Source organism: Phyllopteryx taeniolatus, chromosome 9, assembly GCF_024500385.1.
Source record: "Phyllopteryx taeniolatus isolate TA_2022b chromosome 9, UOR_Ptae_1.2, whole genome shotgun sequence".
NCBI lineage: Eukaryota > Metazoa > Chordata > Actinopteri > Syngnathiformes > Syngnathidae > Phyllopteryx > Phyllopteryx taeniolatus.
In genome coordinates, this window is record NC_084510.1 from 8,880,623 (window position 1) to 8,900,939 (window position 20,317).

General features: G+C 43.2%; 1 protein-coding gene across 2 annotated transcripts; it reads right to left on the minus strand.

Annotated features, from left to right (window-relative positions):
- Nucleotides 1-2,886: 2,886 nt before the first annotated feature.
- LOC133483398 (RNA-binding protein 38-like) lies at nucleotides 2,887-19,974 on the minus strand. Of its 2 annotated transcripts, XR_009790098.1 has the most exons (5): nucleotides 19,539-19,974; nucleotides 17,044-17,167; nucleotides 14,240-14,294; nucleotides 7,293-7,395; nucleotides 4,635-4,671 (listed from the first exon to the last, which is right to left on the minus strand). XR_009790098.1 is itself a non-coding variant. In XM_061784577.1 (4 exons), the coding sequence occupies exons 1-4, from the start codon at nucleotides 19,818-19,820 to the stop codon at nucleotides 4,329-4,331; spliced, it is 804 nt and encodes a 267-aa protein (XP_061640561.1). In that variant the 5' UTR covers nucleotides 19,821-19,974; the 3' UTR covers nucleotides 2,887-4,328. The 2 variants fall into 2 exon arrangements, 1 of the variants encoding a protein (XP_061640561.1); XM_061784577.1 differs by lacking the exon at nucleotides 7,293-7,395 and having other exon boundaries at nucleotides 2,887-4,671.
- Nucleotides 19,975-20,317: the final 343 nt, after the last annotated feature.

The following is a 20,317-nucleotide window of genomic DNA, read 5'->3' on the forward strand; positions in this document are numbered from 1 at the left end:
TAAAAAAGTTATTCGATAAGTAAAGCACAAATACCTTCAAAATTAACAATTACGAAATTTAGTAAACTCAATTTGTGCTGAGTTACATGCCACCACAGGTAACCTGCATCATAAATTGTGCCTTTACAAAGATAACGAAATCTTCATCAGAGAGGTACTTTTAACAATACATTTACAAATTGTCGATCGTATTCCTAAATCCTGTACTTTGTTCACATCGTTTAGCAAACATGACAAATGAACATGTTAGACATACCGTAGCTCTCTGATGATGGAGTGTATTAAAATGTCTACACACCCCTGTTCAAATGATAGCTTTTGGTGATATAAAAATAAGACCGAGATTAATAATTTCAAAACATTGTCACCCCGTACAAGTCACTTGAAATTGTGAGACTGTACATAGTTCAACTCACCCCACAACCGTACTCAATGAATATCTATTTGACAGTGTCAAACGAAACTGAGGATCATTATCCTCGTAAAGGCAGCTCGTGTATTGGATCTCATATCAGGCGGTGCACGGGGTCGCAATGTTTTGATGTTTAAAAAAAAAACAGACCGCGCCAATGACACACACACGGTGCGTATTTGCATAGTTGGGATTGAAGTTGAACAGAGGTCTGAATGGGTGGGGCCATTTTTATGACACTTCTGAGGAATCCCAATACGTCAAGAGCTGCGAGAAGCTTGCAGCGAGTGAGATGTGACTTGAACCTATTTACACGAGCGTGTGAAGGAGAGACACAGGGAGAGGGGCTGAAACAGATAGGCCTCATGGTGACTCAGCATTACGAGGGCCTGACCAAGCTTGCTTTTTCTTTTTTTTTTTTTTTTTTAATCAAGCTGACACACTGTCAGCTCAGTTTGGACTCTTCGCTGGTGCGTCTTGACGAGGCAAGCGAAAGAGAAAAAGGAAAGAAGATGAGAGTGGAGAGAATAAGCAATGACGCGTGCGGAGAAACAGTACCGCGCTTGCCAGAGTGGAAAAGAGTGGCACAAATGTCAAGGGAAGAAAAACACAAATGACAGCCAGTTGAGTAAATCAATGGGCGAGTGAGAGCACAGCCATGGAATAGGGTGGCGAGAGAGTGAAAGATAAACAGTGAAAAAGACAAGGGGGGTGGGGGAGGGGTGTCATCGCGGCCTCACAACAAGAACAACCAGTTCACACTCAAACAGCAGAGATTGTGTTATGTTATTCCACCGATATTACAAAATCCTTTAAAGGGAATTGTCCTCGCCAGACAATTCATTAGGTACACCTGAATTTGCCTTTAGCAATATACAAATGCTCAACTTTGAGAGGGGTATTAAGTTTAACATTGCAGTTGTTGTTTTCAGTGGTGTCGCGTCATTAAAATCAGTGTAATCAATATATTACCATTTTATGAAATACGAATTCAAGGATGACAACAAACAAAAATGGGAAACCTTTCTCAGTAAGACACAGTTGAGTTCAACCGTGTTTGAGGGGCATCACTCCCATCGTGTGCAGCAAACATACGTAATTCACGTTGAAACCAACTGTTGCAAATGCAAATCAAGAGCCGTAAACTTGCATTTATTGAACAAAAAGCTGTGATCAGTAGCTAAAGACGCCGAGCCAATGAATGTACAACATTTAACGAGGCTACAAATGAGCAAAGGTTGAGAGCTCAACATCTGATCTGAGGACAGTTTAACACAAGGACTGCAACACAAACTCTGCAGCACAACACTACTGTTGTCTTTATTAAAATGATACATACTGTACACACTTTCCCTTTAGTGGATAGTGGATGATGCTGTTTATTTGCAACAACCTTGCCTGTGTTTCGTTCTCCAGTCGAAGAGGCACGTTAAAGTGACACATCTTCTCGAAGTGCTGATGTAAGCGAGATCAAGTTGGAAGGAAAAATAAAACTAGCTGAGCTTGTCGAGTCAAAAGGGAATACAAGTTCTTTTTTTTTTTTCCTCCCCCCTTTGGGCAATCAACAACTGACAGCGAAGAGAATGCTTGAGCGCTGGTCGAGAGAACACATAGCACCCTGGCAGGTGGTGGTGTTGAGGACTGATAAGTCTGGGGCCTCACACACACACACACACACACACATGCGAAGGATCCAGTGACGCACACGCTCCTCTGGATAACAAGCACGCATAAATGAACCCTGGGACCCCATGTTACCACCATAGTCATGTGCCAACAATGAAACACAACTAAACATCAGTGATTGACAGGAACAATTGACTGCAGCCCTTTTTTTTTTTTTGAATGAAACCAAGGATGTCCTAAATTAGAAATGACTATGGGGTGACACACATAAAACCATCATTCGGCCTATTTTGAATTTACAAAAAAAAAAATTAGAAATCACCACACCTCAAAGAACCAACTAACGTCCTACTTATCTAAATGTTCAAACCTTAAGATGTGTTTGCACAGATAATGGTACAAAATACATAATTGACTTTCCCGTCGTACTCCAAAGTGGTTTGAAATCAGTCGTTATGACCGAGGTGAACAGGTGTGAAAAAGACCAAACATAATGAAGAGATGTCAGAGGCGTTCATTTATGGAATGGCTGTGAAAATGAATGCAAATATATATAAATCAAGCACATACTGTATAAACAGACATGCTGTAATTATGAAAATGCAACTTTTGGTTGTTAGCTGGACTGTTGTGATGAAATTGTGGTTTTTAATTATTATTTATAGAGTTAATTTGACTTCTTTAGGATGTTTTAGAGTGGCTGCTTTGTTTTTGTAGGCACAATAAGCTAAAGCTTCACCCTGCACAGTTAGCTTCGTTTTTGGGAAATCTGAAGTTGGATGCGATTGAAATGACTGATGGTTGAAAGCGAATCAAAGAAATACGACTACTAAAAAAAAGTCGAGGCATTTCTAAGTACAAATTCTTTATTCTCAATTTGTTGTATGGCTTTTCTTAAAGGGACTATAAAAGTCATTTGTTGATGCAACTAGAGTGATCTACAAATAGGCATCATCTGTAGCAGCACTCACACAAATGCACCGACATGGTGACAAAACAATACCCATGGATGTGCAGGTATGCTTCTAAAAGGTTAATCGGCATCAGTGCTACAACTACAGTCATAGTACAAAAAGAGAGAGAGGGGGAAAAAAAAAAAAACAACAACAACAACGCTACTTAACTTAGTACCTCTTATAAATACCCACATATAAATATTGTAAATGTACTTGAGGACTGAAAATATCTTGAATGCAGTGCTTGGACAATTGGTGCCAGTGAGATACAGAGGAGAGAAACAAGCAAACAATGCACTGGTTGAGCGCAGTGTCAGCTACCATCTATTACAGATACACAGCACGCTTGGTCCCAAACGGCCACATACTGCTCATACTCATCGCCATCCACCTAAAATAAGCAAGATACTAGTGGGTCAGGTTAATGACTGACTGCTGAAAACAGAGCAGTTACAAAGTCTGCACTTCGTTCTCTGGCAAAAGGAGCTCTTGTGAATCAGGACATTTTAAAAAAAGGCATACTTTTTTTTATTGATTTATTTATTAAGGCCTCTTTAATAAAAAGAATCATAAAATGTCTTCCTGACATTGTCCAGGCAGAATACAATGCAGCTCACACATTGAGACGTTGCTTTTCTTTTTTTTTTTTTTTTTTTTTTTTTTTTTATGTTTTTGAGAGGTGAAATATTATGTCCTCCAGGTCGGAGCTGAGCTGAGTGAGCACTGGGAGTTTGTTCTTGGCGGTGCAGTGCTTTACCTCACCGAGGATAGTGAGAGTGGGAGGCTGACTGCGGGCCTCCGCAGTCATCACCCTGTCATCTCCGGCTGCCAAGCGTCCGAGGGCAGCAGTCACCCTCACATCCAGCTGAGATACTTTGGAGCGTGTAAATATGTCCCCGAATGCTCTCAAAACAACATGTACCGCAGACGCGCCATTCCACTGACTGAGCCAAGAGGTGTGATAATGATAACGATGGCTTACAAATAAACAATGACATCAATATAATAATAAAGGACAATACAAAGAACAACAACAACAATTATTATAAATGAAGACTCAGCTTTTAGAAGCCCTTGGAAGCGATCTTAAACATTAAAGCTTCTCACTTTGCCAATCCGTACAACCCCCAAGACCTCCCACCCACACCTTCACCCTTTGCCCAACGAGCAAAGAGGACATCCTGATACATAGCGTATAGTGCAATAGTCCCAAATCCGTTTCCTGAAACGCCCCGAAAACAAGGTAGCCCCAAAGGGCGTTTTTGCCATCCTCGGTTCATAAGGTCCCCCCTTCTCCCACCTTTTCCACCCTGCCTTCACGCTCCCTCCCCAGCTCACTGCATGCGGTCGGGCTGGATTTGCTGTTGCGGAGCGTAGTGCAGGAAGGCCGAGGCCGGCCCGCCGGCCGAGGGCAGGGCGGGGAGCACGGTGGACGGCGCCGTCGCGGCGGGGGCCGGCCCCACGGTGGCGCTGGGGCTGGCGGCGTAGCTGTAACCCAGGAAGCCGGCCGGGGAGGCGGCGTAGGGATACTGCTGATCGAAGGCGGCCTGGGCATACTGCGTGTAGGCCGCGCTGTAGTCCAGGTACGGGCTGCTACTCACAGAGGACGAGAGCTGGGCGGGCAGAACCAGGCTGGGCTGCACGTAGGCTTGCGGGTAGACGTAGGGCGGGGCCAACCTGCGCAGACGCACAAAAAGACCAAACAAGGTTTGTCAGGCAAGAGGGTCTGGCTTCTATTGTATACATTGCCTCCAGAGCGTAAAATAAACTCTGGGGAGCAACGACTCTCATGGATGAGCGAACGACAGGCAGTTAGGAAGAGATGGAGACGACTCGACATTCTGTCTCTGATGTCAGTTAGCGAAAACCTACCAAACATGTTCGGTTAGGCCTTCTCAGCTCCAAGCGTGGGGAGGGCCGCTTGAATGATAGAGTCAGCTGTCACTGGCAGGTTTTCAAGTTCAGGCACCAGCAGAGTGTTTTAACAGCTGCTGCTTTTCACGCACACACAACACACACACACACACGCACACACACACACACACACGCACACACGCTGCAGGGGGCTTATCAATGCTGCTGTAGCTCTTAGGTAATTAAAGCTGTGTGGTGCAGGGGTCACAGGGTCTCTAGAACCAAGTCACCCCCCCCTTTTTTTTTTTAAAACCAGGACTCCCCAAATAACCTGTTTGCACTGATTTCAATCCCTCAAGGGGAAATTAAATTTAAACTCCGTTGTATATTTTTCTCTCACACCACACACATTAAAGTGACAAAGCGTGCAAATGGGGACCGCATCCCTGAGCTGAGAAGCATGTCAGTGTGATGCTCAAAAGCACCTCGACAGTAGTCAGGATGCAGAATTGCATCCAACAACTAGTGGCTATTTCTTTGTTTTGTCCACAGCAAGACTCAAGCCCTGACCCTCCGCTCCCAAGCTGGACATGCTGAGGACCATTAATTGCTTGACATCCAGTACAGTGCAAATGTCTTTTGCAGCCACTATAAATGCATTCTGTTAGCGATGCTAGAATGACCACATACAATACAGTACAACTACTATAAATGTCATTTATTAGCAGAAGTACACTGATGTGGTGAATCATATTTATGGTTGTCCACCTGTTAGTTAGCAGGCGACTTCCTGCTTTATACAGGATGACAGGTGGATCTTATGATTGATGATGATCGGTTCCATTTGTGACATCAAATTGTGAAAACAACCACCAACAAGGTTTTGTGGATACAATTACTTGCATTTTCTGCGTTATCATCAGCTCTTCTATTTACTATTGCAGTATGTCAAAATGACTGCAATGTGAAAAAGGTCATTGTAGCAAGGCTAGTCATGGCTTAATGACTTTTGCAAAATACTTATACTAAGAACAAACATCAAAACTATACACGTTTATTGTTAATGAAGAATGTCAACAGGCAGTATTAAACTATAGGTCATATTCCTCTTTGCCTTAGCTGTACCGCTTGGTGCGAAGGTGGGTTTCGAGAAGAGTATATTATGGTCTCACCATTCCATTGCCATGAGAGGATTCTTTGCAGAGCAACTGACAGATTGCAGTAGGGCTGTCACGATCAAATCTTTTTAGAATCAATTCTCCTATTGGCTATTGATAAAAATAAATAATAATAATAATAATAATAAAAAATAAAACAATAATAATCCCCCCGGCCCCTTATTTATTTTTATTTTACTACAAACATGCATTTTATTCTCATTTATGAGGGATGGACTTCAATACTTAAACTGCATATGTTGGTACTGAGTGTATGGTATAAATTTGGTGTACAGAATTTGAGACAGCAAAATGCTAAATGATTAGCAATCCCGATTAACATTTTAGTTAAAAAAAAAAAAAACTAACTACCAGCTTCAGCTCACTCATACACCATGTTATATGTACTGTACATTACACATCTACCAATGTTTTAAAATCACTTACAGAAATAAAATTCCGATAACTGATAAATCAGATGATTAATTTAAATATATAATGAATAAAATAACTTGGTCTTTGGTCCCTTAACACTTACAACAACACTGATATGAATTAAAGGTAGAACATTTGACTGTTTTACAACACTTCGTCCTTTAGTATTTGTTTAAGAGAGGAAAATTAGCTAAATATCAGCCGATTAATCGGTCGGGCCCTACTTTTGACAATGGAAAGGCAAGACAATGCATATGAACTGAGCAAAACTGGTCTGCTTGGTTGATATGGTGCTTCTTTTGCCGCTCGATCCAACAGGATTTGCTCTGTTCTGCGTTGAGGAGCTATCCAGTGTTTGAAAGGTAGAGCAGAGAGGAATAGCAGATAGAAGTTCCCCTTAAAAAAAAGTAATGAAAATTTTTTTTATCGAGACCCCTACTGCTTTCAAAACTCGATGCTATAGTTTTCATTGGCAAAACATTTATGGACAGAGACAAGACCATCACAACAAATGTCACTCACTGAGCTGCCTCTCAGTGCTGATAAAAACATTTCACTTTCAGTCTTCAATCATCAGTAATGAGAGGCTGCCATGGAATCAACAAAGCAAGAGACGGAAGCATGCAAGGATAGGGATGTCATCACGCTCACCGACACGCGCACACACCACCCTCCCACACGCCAGTAACCACTGCAAACCCCAAACCATGCCATAATAGGTAGAGTCACACCGCAATCGGTGTGACCTCTTCACTTCATATCACTCGCACACAAAACTGGAAAAGATAAAAAGGCACTCCAATCCATCACAGCACACAGCACTGCACGACACTCTCAAGCCATCACTGGCACCTTGCGCAGAGAGGAGATGTGGGGGTGGGACATTTTCTGTCAAACCCTTCCTCGGGACTAGTCCTATATTTGGGGGACAAGGGGGGTGTCCTCTGATCGTCAGCTGGCAGCATACAGCAACCATGGCAGGCAGGAAGTTGGACAGGAGGAGGATTATTGTCAAGCAAAAACAGAAAAAAGACAGATTGGATCATTGCATCAAGACAGGGGCTCTGTAATTTGGGAATGTACTTGACATGTGATTGACGCAAGCAACGACCCAGTGTTTGGGCCTTAACTACGTTCTCACTACAGTCTGTGACCTTTTCGACCCCTGTAGAAAATACAATAAAATTTCTAAAAGAGACAAGCAACAAATCTAGTGACTCTTTGTGGGCCTTATTGGAGACTTCGGGAGACCGAGACTCCCTCCAGAGTCAGTACTGCAAATGAACGGCGTTTGTGATGTCACAATTCAGACATTCTCAGAAATAGCCAGATAAAAAATGTACTTGGTTGTTTAATTTCACACTTGATGGGTGGGCAGGCACTCCAGAGACCTACTGTATTTGCAGAGGTGGGGGAAAGGAGACAAATATTGTACTCAAGTAAGAGTACTGTTACTTGAAAGTAACGATTCTTGTAGAAGTAAAAAGTAGTCCTCCCAAAAATCACTTGGGTAAAAGTAAGAAAGTACTAGGTGAAAAAAAAACACTCAACTACTGAGTAAATGGTAACCTCTGATTTATTTATTGATTTTTTATTTTATTTAAATATTTTTTTTTTTTTAAATCAAAGCATTAATGTCAAATAAAATACAAATCACCAAATAAAATGTGAATGTGCTGTGTGTGTGTGTCTGTGTGCGCGATTAGCACGTACCCCAAAAGATGCATCTTTTACAGTTACTTTTAATTACCATAAAATAGGGCTAATGTGGGCTAATATGCGCAGGTAAAACAACAACAAAAACAGCTGCAACTTATTTCTCAATTTAGAAGTAAGATGGTATAGCCACGTTTGGGCAGACAGTCCCAAACAATACTGCGACGCCCAATAGAAGAAGTTGTGTGCGGTCATGTGACAGTCTTGTGTCATTTGATTGGTGAACTAGAGTCAAACTTCACTAGCGGTTACGTTGTATCGGAGCAAACTGTGCCGAATGAGGAAGTCGTGGTCGAAACAGATGGCACACGGGTAAAAAAAAAACCAAAGATAAATAAGCAATAACTGATAAATAAAAGTAGCAAGCTGCATGTAGATCATTGTAACAGAATAAAAGTACCGTATCTTCTTCACAAATACTTGAGTACAAGTACAAAGTATGCTGCATTCAAACTTCTCTAACAAGTACAACTTATCCAAACTGCTACTTGAGCAAATGTAACGCGTTCCTAACCACCGCTGCCTATTTGTATAAAAAAATATCAAAGCCAATTTTCAACAATTTGTCCCCTTTAAAAGTCAACCACTTCATCCCTGAGCAGGAGCAAAATACAATGTCAGAAACTAATCTGATGAATGAATGGCATGGTTATACATAGGCTACAATGGTCAATGAGCAAACAAGTAGTATTCAGCCTCATGCACCGCTTGCGACGAGTATACATTAGTGTGTGCGTGGTGCCCGCACACCCGTCATGTGTACAGAACATGCCTTGTCGCTGGCCTTGGCTGGAGGCCGCTGATGTAAACTACCACATGGAAATCGAAATGGATCATGTCGTTCAAATGGAATGCAGAGGATAAGGAGAGACAAAAGCAATCATTTTATTGATACAACACAAAGAGGTGTTTGCTTTAATTTTAACTTCTATCTGTAGAGATAAGCAGTAAGTGGATGCTGAGAGCTCTGCTGTGGACCGTGAACCAGTGACAGGGGAATGTGGACACGGGCCAGAAAAAAACGAGATTAGCTGCTTTTGTGCTGACTGCGGCTAGCCTGTGTGATTTTGACACAACGGCACTGTGCGGATGGCCTGGTCAGAGACGCATACTTGAACTGAATGCTTGCAAATATTACAAATCATCTTCTTTTCCTTTCGGCTTGTCCCGTTAGGGGTCGCCACAGCGAGTCGTCCTTTTCCATGTAAGCCTATCTCCTGCATCCTCCTCTCAAACACCAACTGCCCTCATGTCTTCCCTCACGACATCCGTCAACCTTCTCTTTGGTCTTCCTCTTGCACTCTTGCCTGGCAGCTCCAGCCTCATCATCCTTCTACCAATATACTCACTATTTCTCCTCTGGACGTGTCCTAACCATGCAAGTCTGCGCTCTCTAACAGTCTCCAAAACATCGAACCTTGGCTGTTCCTCTGATGAGCTCATTTCTAATTTTATCCAACCTGGTCACTCCGAGAACGAACCTCAACATCTTCATTTCCGCCACCTCCAGCTCTGCCTCCTGTTGTTTCTTCAGTGCCACTGTCTCTAATCCGTACATCATGGCTGGCCTCACCACTGTCTTGTAAACTTTGCCTTTCATCCTAAGCAGAGACTCTTCTGTCACATAACACACCTGACACCTTCCTCCACCCGTTCCAACCTGCGTTTCTTCACACATATATTCTGTTTTACTTCGGCTAATCTTCATTCCTCTGCTTTCCAGTGCATACCTCCATCTTTCTAACTGTTGCTCCACCTGCTCCCTCCTTTCACTGCAGATCACAATGTCATCTGCAAACATCATGGTCCACGGGATTCCAGTCTAACCTCATCTGTCAGCCTATCCATCACCACTGCAAACAGGAAGGGGCTCAGGGCTGATCCCTGATGCAGTCCCACCTTCACCTTAAATTGGTCTGTCACACCTACAGCACACCTCACCACTGTTCTGCTGCCCTAGTACATGTCCTGTATTATTTTAACATACTTCTCTGCCACTCCAGACTTCCGCATGCAGTACCACAGTACCTCTCTGGGTACTCTGTCATAGGCTTTCTCTAGATCTTGAAAGACACAATGGAGCTCCTTCTGACCTTCTCTGCACTTTTCCATCAACATACTCAAGGCAAATAATGCATCTGTAACTCACTTCTGTCCTGAGTCTAGCCTCTACTACTCTTTCCCATAACTTCATTGTGTGGCCCATCAACTTTATTCCTCTATAGTTCCCACAGCTCTGCACATCACCCTTGTTCTTAAAAATGGGCACCAGCACACTTCCCCTCCATTCCTCAGGCATCTTCTCACACGCTAGAATTCTATTGAACAAGCTGGTCAAAAACTCCACAGCCACCTCTCCTTGATGCTTCCATACCGCCACAGAAATGTCATCAGCACTAACTGCCTTTCCATTTTTCATCCTCTTTAATGCCTTTCTAACTCCCCCCTTACTACTGCATTTTCGCAACCATAAGGTACTAAAAGGCGCAGTCTCAGTTACGGGGTCTATTTCTGTATTTAACACAGGTAGCATGCATGCACGCTAAAACATACGCTAGCATGCATGCTAGCATATGTTTTTAAAAAGGCAGCGGGACCAAAACTGAGTTTGGTTGTACTTTATTGAAGTATTTAACAATGTGACGTTATTTTTTTTATCAATCCTTATCCACAAATCCATCAAAGTCCTCATCTTCTGTATCCGAAATGAACAGCTGGGCAAGTTCTCCATCAAACATGGCAGGTTCCCTCTCGTCATTGTCGGAGTCAGTCTCGTTGCCGGGGGGCTGTTCAGCAAAGATGCCGGCTTTCGCGAAAGCTCGGACAACAGTCAAAGCAGATACCTTAGCCCAGACGTCTGTCATCCATCCCTCCCACGCCGCTCGGAACTTCACTTTGAACGCCCTGTTTACACCGATGTCCAGCGGTTGGAGTTCCTCCGTCAGGCCTCCCGGAATGATGGCAAGCTCCGAGTTCATTTGCTGCACTTGGTTTTTCACAGCGGCTGTGAGACGGGTGCGCATGGAGTCACAGATCAACAGATCAAATCTGGTCTCTTTACGTACACCTTACTCAGCCACCCTCTCATTTTCTCCTCGTCCATCCAGCCATGCTGTCCTCAGTCACGTCCGCCTTTCCTCTATATAAGCAGCGTGTCGGCAGGAAATGCTCCCAGTCAGTCAAGCGGAGTGCTCATCAAAGTCACACAACAACATTTACAGATTTTGGAACTCTGTGCACACATAAGGCGCCCCGTCCATTTTGGAGAAAACTTAAGACTTTTAAGTGCGCCTTATGTTCGTGAAAATATGGTAATCATTGCCACTTCCTGGTCAACCACACTTGCCTCTCCTACTCTCCCTTCTCACTCATTTTCCTCATTAATCAACTCCTCGAAGTATTGTTTCCATCTATCTAGCACACTATTGGCACCGGTCAACATATTTCCATCACTATCCTTAATCACCCTAACCCGCTGCACATCCTTCCCATCTCTATCCCTCTGTCTGGCCAACCTGTATAGATCTTTTTCTCCTTCTTTAGTGTCCAACCTGGCATACATGTCATCATATGCCTCTTGTTTGGCCTTTGCCACCTCTACCTTTGCCCTATGTCGCATCTCAATGTAACTTGTAAATATTACAAATACAGGCAGGAAAAGCCTGACGGCCACATTGTCATCAGGATATCACAGACAGGTGCGACATATTTCTGGAAATGAAATGACTATCAGCTTTTGCAGTGTAACACGTGTGCATCAGAAGAGAATGTCTAATAGTGTTTAGGATATGTCAACACATAGGACTACACATTTGTGAAAAGGAACCTCATTCAGATGGAAACAGCCACTTTATATAGAAAATGTGCGAAGGTGCACAAGCAGTCTTCCCCAAATGTGTACTTTGAATACTCTGCATCGGTTTATATGAAAGTTTAAAGTTGGACTTCTGCAAGTAATGATTTACTGGTTGCAGTAAATTTAAAACACACTGCAACAGCAACAACACAACAGCAGCGGTGTGGTTCACACCATTATGATTTTGGTTGTTAGTCAAGCTGATATTAAAAATTAATATTTAAAAGTACTCAACCAGTGTATCTCGTTCCTTTTAGGCATTTACATGGAAACAAGCCGCCTAGTATCCTTCCCTTTCCACTTGAGGATGAATTCTGGGGTGCGACGTTTCACACCTGTAGTGGTGTGTTTCCTAGGATGCACGCTGCCTCATTAAAAGCAACCCCCAACACCCACCCCTCCCCTTTAACTACCAAACTCGGACCCCCCCACTTTATCTCCCACACTGTCTCACAGAGGTGTCAGCTTTCACAGTGCTAGTGGCAGCTAGGGAAGAGACTGATTTACAGTAAATCAAAACACAGGGCAAAATGAACAAGCCTACATACATACTGTAGATGACTGTGGACCAGGAAAGTATGCGTGAATATGGTGGGGGTGGTCCTTCATATCAAAAACAATAATACTGGCCTCACCTCCTCTGACCCTTACAGTCCTAAGCATCTGCTGACTATAGCTATAACACACGCGCACACTGTATACAATACTACTGTTCCGCTTACAATCCCACTTCAGACCATGTCAGCACACCATATGTCGTCAAGAGGGGGGTGAAAGAAAAGCCACTTGTAGGCCATGCGACTTAGGGAGGCCTGCGTCTGTCACTCACCATCTCGAAAACTCAGGGCCAAGAGGACAGGTGCTTGGTGTGTCACTCTGCATCTCTGGTGGTGGCCATGGGTGATTAAAGGGGTGTAAAAGGCTGTAATATGAGCCAGCACCTGCCATATCCATACCTCAAAACACCACATTTTAAAACCCTGAGGGCTTTTGGTGCAATCTGTGATCGCCATGGAAACAGATATGGGACTTTCCAGGGTCCTCTGTGTGACCCGGAACAAAATGGGATATATTCCCAGCAGATTATTAATACCCAGTGCGGGTTGATTAAATGGGACATGAATAGACAATCACTGCCACTTAAAGACAGTTTTTTTGGGGGGGGTAGTGGGGAGACGTGTTATTTTATCATTGTCCCTATGGAGAGTGGAAAATCCTGGGATTTCCAGGAAGATGCACTCTTAAAACCCTGATGAGCCCTGGTCTGTTCAATATACTGTAAAAGGGCATCACTTTGATTTTGTGAAAAAGGCCCTTGTTGATTTCAACCAAATAGTCCAGTCCATTAAAATTGCCTCCAAGTACACGCTAACAATTGACCTACACAATATACAGTACAACAGAAGCCAGTTAGTGTCATGTACATGTACTGTGTTTGTTTAACGTGTTAAACGTGTCATGTGAGGGGAACAGACCCATACTTTATGATTTTTTTTAATTTTTTTAATATATTTTTTTAATTTAAAACATAAACCTATTTTCTACTCTTGCACTTTATTTTTCAGTTGTAGACGCTTGCAAGCATTGTTATTGTTAGGATGCTTTATATTTTGTCATAATATCAAAGAAGCTCGTCAAAGGTCAGATAACCTCCTCAAACTGTCCATGTTCTGCTAATTACAGCGCACTACTTTTTACTAGGATGATGTTTGATTCTATAAAAATGCTGGGAGTGAAGGTGAAGCCACAAAACGCAACTTCATGAATGTACGTCGTACTCTGGGTTTAAAAAAGGTTGCTGTAGTGATAGGCAAGAGCCGCAGGTGGTTGGTGGTGTCAAGGTTTCATTAATATAGTGAAACGCTCATTAGGCGCTCAGCAGACCATATCTCTGAGCGGCTGTTTGTACAACACAGCTGCTTCCAGGATGCCCAGCCCACTCAAGGAAGAGTGGACAAGTCAATAAGCTCCTGACAAAACTTAACAACTGAGTCACACATTCACCTCTGGAATGCCCTTCTATTATCACAGATATGTGAGCTAGCTCCCTGGCCTAGAAAACTCTAATATGCTAATAGAGACCCTCTGGAGTTGCATGCTGGCCCAGAAACTGACATGTACTTTCCAGAGGCCCTGTTTGTCCAAGGAATAGGTGGCCTAGTGGCACCGCACAAAGCGTCTAACACAAGAGCACGCACACAACAAGCGCCCACTCCCTTTCACTTACCCATACTGCCTCTGGATGAATGCTGGGTGAATGGCCTGCACTCCGATGGATATGCCTGCAAGATACGAGGTCGACTGTCAGACACACCCACGAACACACACATTTGCATTTACAGAGGAGGAGCAGAGAACAATATACAGAGACCATGGGGAGACAGAGGCAGGGCCTGTTTAAATCTTTGTGCAAACAATGTGCAATACTGTGAACCCCCCCTTCCGCTATATCGCGGTTCATCTTGCATTCCCCCGCAGCGTTGCGGATTTTTAAGCGATCGTTTTTATGTGTTGTTACAGTACAGTGGACACCCGCATACTCCCGGTTCGGCACCTGCGCATTCACCTATTCGCTGATTTTTTCCCATTTTCTCTCCCCCCCGATTAAAAATAGATTTAATAAATTATTTTTTTCTTTGGGGGGGGGGGACCAGCCCCAAAAACACTTATTGGTGGTTTACCCGCACTTATTCAAGAATTTGTTGGGTTAAAAAAAAAGTTTTTTTTTTCTCTTCCAATGCAATTACTGCATATTGGGTGTCAATTATCCACAGATTTTTACCATTCGCGGTCCAGCTCAGTCCCTATTCCCCCGCAAATAGCGGGCTACCACTGTATACAGGTAAGTTCAAATTTAGAGTTGTGCGCCTCCAGTGCAGTATCACGTTGTGCCGCAAAATGCCGCACAGCACTGAGCTCTTTGCAGACACAATTAAGATAAGCGAGGACGTGGCGATGGCTCTTCCCCGCAGGGAGAATATACTGTATAGTGGATATAAAAACTCTACGTACCCCTGTTCAAATGCCCAGGTTTTGTGATATAAATAAAATTAGACCAAGATGAATGATTTCAAAACATTTTCCACCATAATGACCTGTAAGCTTTACAACTCAGTTAAAAAAGAAGAAATATTTTACAGACAGTAAGTAAAAAAAACGAGATAATGTGGTGTGTGTGTGCACACCCTCTTAAAACTTCATGTGGCTGAGTTCAGAATTAACCACATTCACATTCAAACTCATTTTAAATGGGGGTCAGCAGACATCTGCCACCATTTAAAGTGCCTCTGATAACACCAAATAAAGTTCAGATGTTCTAGTAGGCTTTTCCTGACATTTGTGCAGTCACATCTTACAGCACAAGCTATGGTTCACAGAGAGCTTCCACAACATCAGAGGCATTTCATCGTTCAAAGGTCTCAGTCATGAGAAGGGTAGAAAATTATTTCCAAGGCATTACACACAACATGGAACACATGTTGTTGACAGTCATCAACAAGTGGCAAATATACGACACAACAGTGACATTACCGAGAACTAGACATCACTCCAAAATTGGACCGAATCAAGTCAGGGAGTCTGCCAAGAGGCCAACAGCAACATTGAAGGAGCAGCGGAAATTTCTGGCAACTAATAGCTGTTCAGTACATGTGACAACAATCTCCTGTCTTCTTCATACTGTATGTCTGGGTTATGGGGTAGCCTGGCAAGACAGAAGCCTTATCTTATAAAATGTGTTATGGTCCTTTGAAACCAGAGTTAAACTTTTGGGCCAAAATTCCAAAAGATATGTTTGTCACAAACAACACTGTTCATCACCAAAAGAACCCAATACCTACAATACAGCATGATAGTGGCAGCATCATGCTTTGGGGCTTTTTTTTCTTCAGCTGGAACTGGGGCCATAGTCTAGGTGGAAGGAATTATGAACAGGTCCAAATACTAGTCACTGGGAGCACAAAATCTTCAGGCTTCTACTAGAACAGCTAAAGTCACGAAAAGCCTACTAGAACATCTGAACTTTATTTGGGGTTAATGAGAGGCACTTTAAATGGTGACAATCAACATGAGTTTAAAAGTAATTGGTTAATTTTGAAAACAGCCACACACTGTACATCCCCAGTTATGAGATGGTGTGCACACTTATGCAACAACCTTCTCTCGATTATTTTTACTTCCTTTCTCAAAGAGATAAAAAAAAAAAAAAAAAAAAAACATTTCAATTGAGTACATATTACATGTCACAGTAAAGTAAAAAGTTTGGAATTATTCATTTTAGTCTTTTTTTTTTTAATCTGGCATTTGAAAATGCTTTAAACAGTTGTTTAAAGGTTTATAATTTCCATAAGATCTATGCCATGGATCTCCATTATCCCAATTATGGCATTTCATCTTATCTTACATGTTAGCATTAACCATTAAGTCTTTCATTAATATATGGTTTGGTTAAACCGTTTGGTGTTTAAACATACAATGTTTACTGTGTCATTTTTACAATAAACTTGGAGCGACAAATGCTTGAAGCAAGCATCCTTTACCTCTTATTTGGCAAACTGTGCGAACGAGAGAGTGAGAACTAAGGAATACTTTAAAAAGTACTACAATTAAAACTAATAGTAATAACGAATACTCAAAAAGTGTGTTTCAATCATTTCAAGTGTGTTTAAAGGATGTGAAAGAGGTAAAACAATTTTTCACATTTTTCTTTTGGTCTCGCTATATGTGTGTGTGTGTTTTTTCCCACCTATTGCAGCAGCCTGTGGAATGCATCCGCTGTGATAAACGGGCATTCACTGTAGCAGAAACAGGGCTGATTGTCATTAGGTTTGGAAGAGAAAAGATTCAAACACTTTCCCTTAGGATATGCGATATGTTATCCACCCATATGTTTGTGATCCCTAGTTCCTATGTAGTTCTTATTATCAAGAATAGACTAGTATGATCCTTCATGTAAGTCATAGCTGCAGCTGGCTGGTTTATCAAGATGGGAACACATGAATAAGTAGATGGAAAAAAGACAACATGTCCCACCTGTTTGTAAGCTGCGGGGCTTGGCACCAAGGTAGGCCAGGTTGACATTGGCCTTTCTGCCGTCAATTATGGGGTTGGGATCCTTACAGGCTCTCTCGGCCGCCCCTCGGTCTGTCATCGTTACCTGGCGATGAACATTGTGATAGGAATAATAATTGATGGTTAAGAATTTGGTCGAAGTTGTGTCTTAAAGCAATTGAGGCAAAAAAAACAAAACAAAACAAAAAAAGCACCACACTGATTGGCTGCAACCAGCAGAGACGCCGTTGATTCAGCCTCAACTGGTTTGCTAGAAGAACAAACATGACATCGGCTATGTGAGGTTGAGCTACGTCCTCTGCAGACCTCCACTGTCCCAACTTCATTGGGCACGAGTATTCTACTGCAGATAACACTAGCAGAGAAACAGTAGTTTAGCAGACCGTGCATACAAACTACAGTGAAGCCCCCCCAATAGCGAAAATCCACGAGTAATTAAAACCCAACTAAACAGGTTTGTAAGTCCCTACAGATGCCGCAAGTTGGCGGCAAAGCACTACTGTTGTCTAAATGAAGGTCTTCAATTTACTTCAGCATAGTTTCTCAGCACCAAGATGGCAGCAAAGCTCTACTGTTGTCTAAATGAAGCTCCTCAATTCACGTCAACATAGTTCCTTGGCACCAAGATGGCATAAGGCACCAAAGTAACGCGTTTATTGCTTTAGCCTGAGAACAAAGGGTTAATAGGAGAGTTTTTCAGTGTATAACAAGAGGACAGGTTCTAAAAAAGGAAATCTGCAAATATATGAATTAGCTAATTCTGAACAGAGGATATGAGGGGGTTCACTGTAGTGTGTTGACTCATTTCCATAAGACACAGAGGAATTCCTTTATGTGTATCTACAGCTTAAGTGTCATGCTGTCCAAAAGCATTTTTTAGGGAAAAAAAATAAAATAAAAGTCACTCATTCTCACACTTAAAATCCAAACAAGGCAAATGTTTTTTTTAAGCAACCAAATGACAGCAGCCTTGGCATACCTGCTGAATTATGGATTTACGAGGAGTAACAATTAAGGAGCTTATCCAATTAGGGATGTAATATTAAGGAGCTTGTCTTAGTCCAGCCCCCTCCTTTCTCCCTCCTGGCATTACACAAGCCCGTCTGTTTTGATTTCCATGTTCTGCCAACTCAGTGGCTTCAGTCAGCTCACTGAGTCGACCAAGCTGCGTATGAATGAATGAATTCAGGCCATGGCTATCATTGTTTTAGAGGGCATTTTTAAATGCCGCAAGGCGACAAAAAGCCCTCTCCGGCGTCTGTGTTGTGAACACAGGAAGGAACGAGGCTTTGTTTACACTGTGTGGAGCCTTGCTGTGGGGGACCCACTAATCCACCTCTGAAGTGTGTTTAGATAAAAGGTGAGCTCAGCTTTGGGGCACCCCGCCCGCCCCCTTTCTGCTGGCTTACACCCACCATCGCCAAACAAAATGAGCAGTTTATGACTTCAGCTGGTCACCTAACTACGTGCATGGCTGACAGCATGCGCATCCCTACAAGCCTGTTTAACCGGAACCACCGGTCTCCACGCTCAACCGTTAGCGACAAGACTCGTAAGGAGAGTTTTCTCTGGTTTAGGAGCTGATATGTAAACACCAAGCAATTGTCTTCCATGGTGCCTGTAAACATACACACGTAACAATTTTCCATTCCTTCTTTGGCCTGATAGAACTGGTGTTGATGGGTCTTTCCACAGTTCTGGTAAATATTTGCATTGCTCACATGGCTTCTGTGCTTTGTGTCAAAGGGAGAACGGCCGGTTTTATCTGGCAGGGACACGGGATAAGTCACCTATTAGCGGGGACTGAGAATGCAACAGGACACTTTTGGTTCGCTGGCTTTTTAAACAATCCCATCATGATTTATATATGTGATGCTTCATGGTATAGGAGGGGGCCCAAAAGTTAGGCCAGGGAGACTGACTAAAGCCTCCAAAAGATAAGATCTTCGCAAAGTTTACCACACATACACAGGATGAAGACAATTCCTTCCAAAAGCAGCAAAGTTCCAATGTAAATCACCTAAACAGTGAGCAATGGAGGCGCTTCCGTCCATGACAATGGAGGGCATTCTGTACAAGGTCAACCTCTCCCACCGCTGCTGCTCCAAAATAACCATATAAAGGAACCAAGAGCAGTCAGACAGACTCTCCCACACTTTTAAGCCATAAAACAGGGTTGTTCGGGGCGGAATGGGGGTGTCGTTGGGGTTGGGGGCAGACATATGCGGAATTATAATCTTCTTAAGTTAACTTGTGTGATCCCTCATCCTCATTAAAATAGAGACAATTCAAGTAGAAGAACACAGCACAAAGTCGACATGGACGTGCGATGGTTCCACACATAAAAAAAAAAAGGACAAACCTCACCACGGCAAATGCAATGCATTCCACTCAGTTGGGCAACATGTGCACTCACTCCATCGCGGGGAGAGGTGACGGACTCGACTTGTACTTACGAAGCCGTAGCCTCTCGATTTGCCGGTCTGCCTGTCGGTTATCACTACAGCCTCGTCAATGTCTCCAAAGGCCTCGAAGTACTTTCTCAGCGAAGCGTCGTTCGTGTGGTACGGCAGCCCGCCGACGAAGATTTTGGTAAAAGTGGTGTCCTTCTGGAGCGCTGTGGGATGCATGGCTTCCAGGGCTCCGTTCATAAACTGATGCAGAAGCATTGGCGAGCCGGCCAAAGCACCACACGCTGGCGAAACTGACTTCACTGAGCTCGAATGACGGCCCGGCATTAGTGGCGGGGGGAAATGTAGAAAAATAGTACACAGACTCGCTGTGTTGCGCGTAAAACAACTTGGTCGCAACAGTTAGCTAACGTAACGTGACGGATCCTCCGGTCGCGTTCACAACTGCTCTGTTCTTTACGGCCACTACGGGGACAAGTGGCGACTGTAACTATATATGCCTGATATGTGGCTCCGCCCCCCACACAACTCTTAGCCAATCACATTAGCGCCTGCGTGCCCCCTTCTTTACGTTGTCCCGCCCACTCGGAACCCCCGCTGCACATGCCTTTGTCCTTCAAGGAGGCTCCCAACTGTACAAAAAAAAAAAAAAATCAAAACCGTGCCTCACTCATTCTCCGTGAGGAAGTTACTACGTCCACATGGCGTTGATTCATTGCCTATAAATAAAATACAGTACTGTATTAGAGTCCACCACCCCGAATTTGGCACATGTGCTCTTTGGAAAGAAAAACAAACAACCTCCCCAAATAATTCGCATATTA

Excerpts from the sequence above, each read along its gene's own strand:
- LOC133483398 (XM_061784577.1), bottom strand. The coding sequence starts at position 19,820 with ATGCCGGGCCGTCATTCGAGCTCAGTGAAGTCAGTTTCGCCAGCGTGT. Across the intron at positions 17,168-19,538 it reads AATCGAGAGGCTACGGCTTC|GTAACGATGACAGACCGAGG; the intron begins GTAAGTACAAGT and ends GTTCATCGCCAG. Across the intron at positions 14,295-17,043 it reads GCCCCGCAGCTTACAAACAG|GCATATCCATCGGAGTGCAG; the intron begins GTGGGACATGTT and ends CGTATCTTGCAG.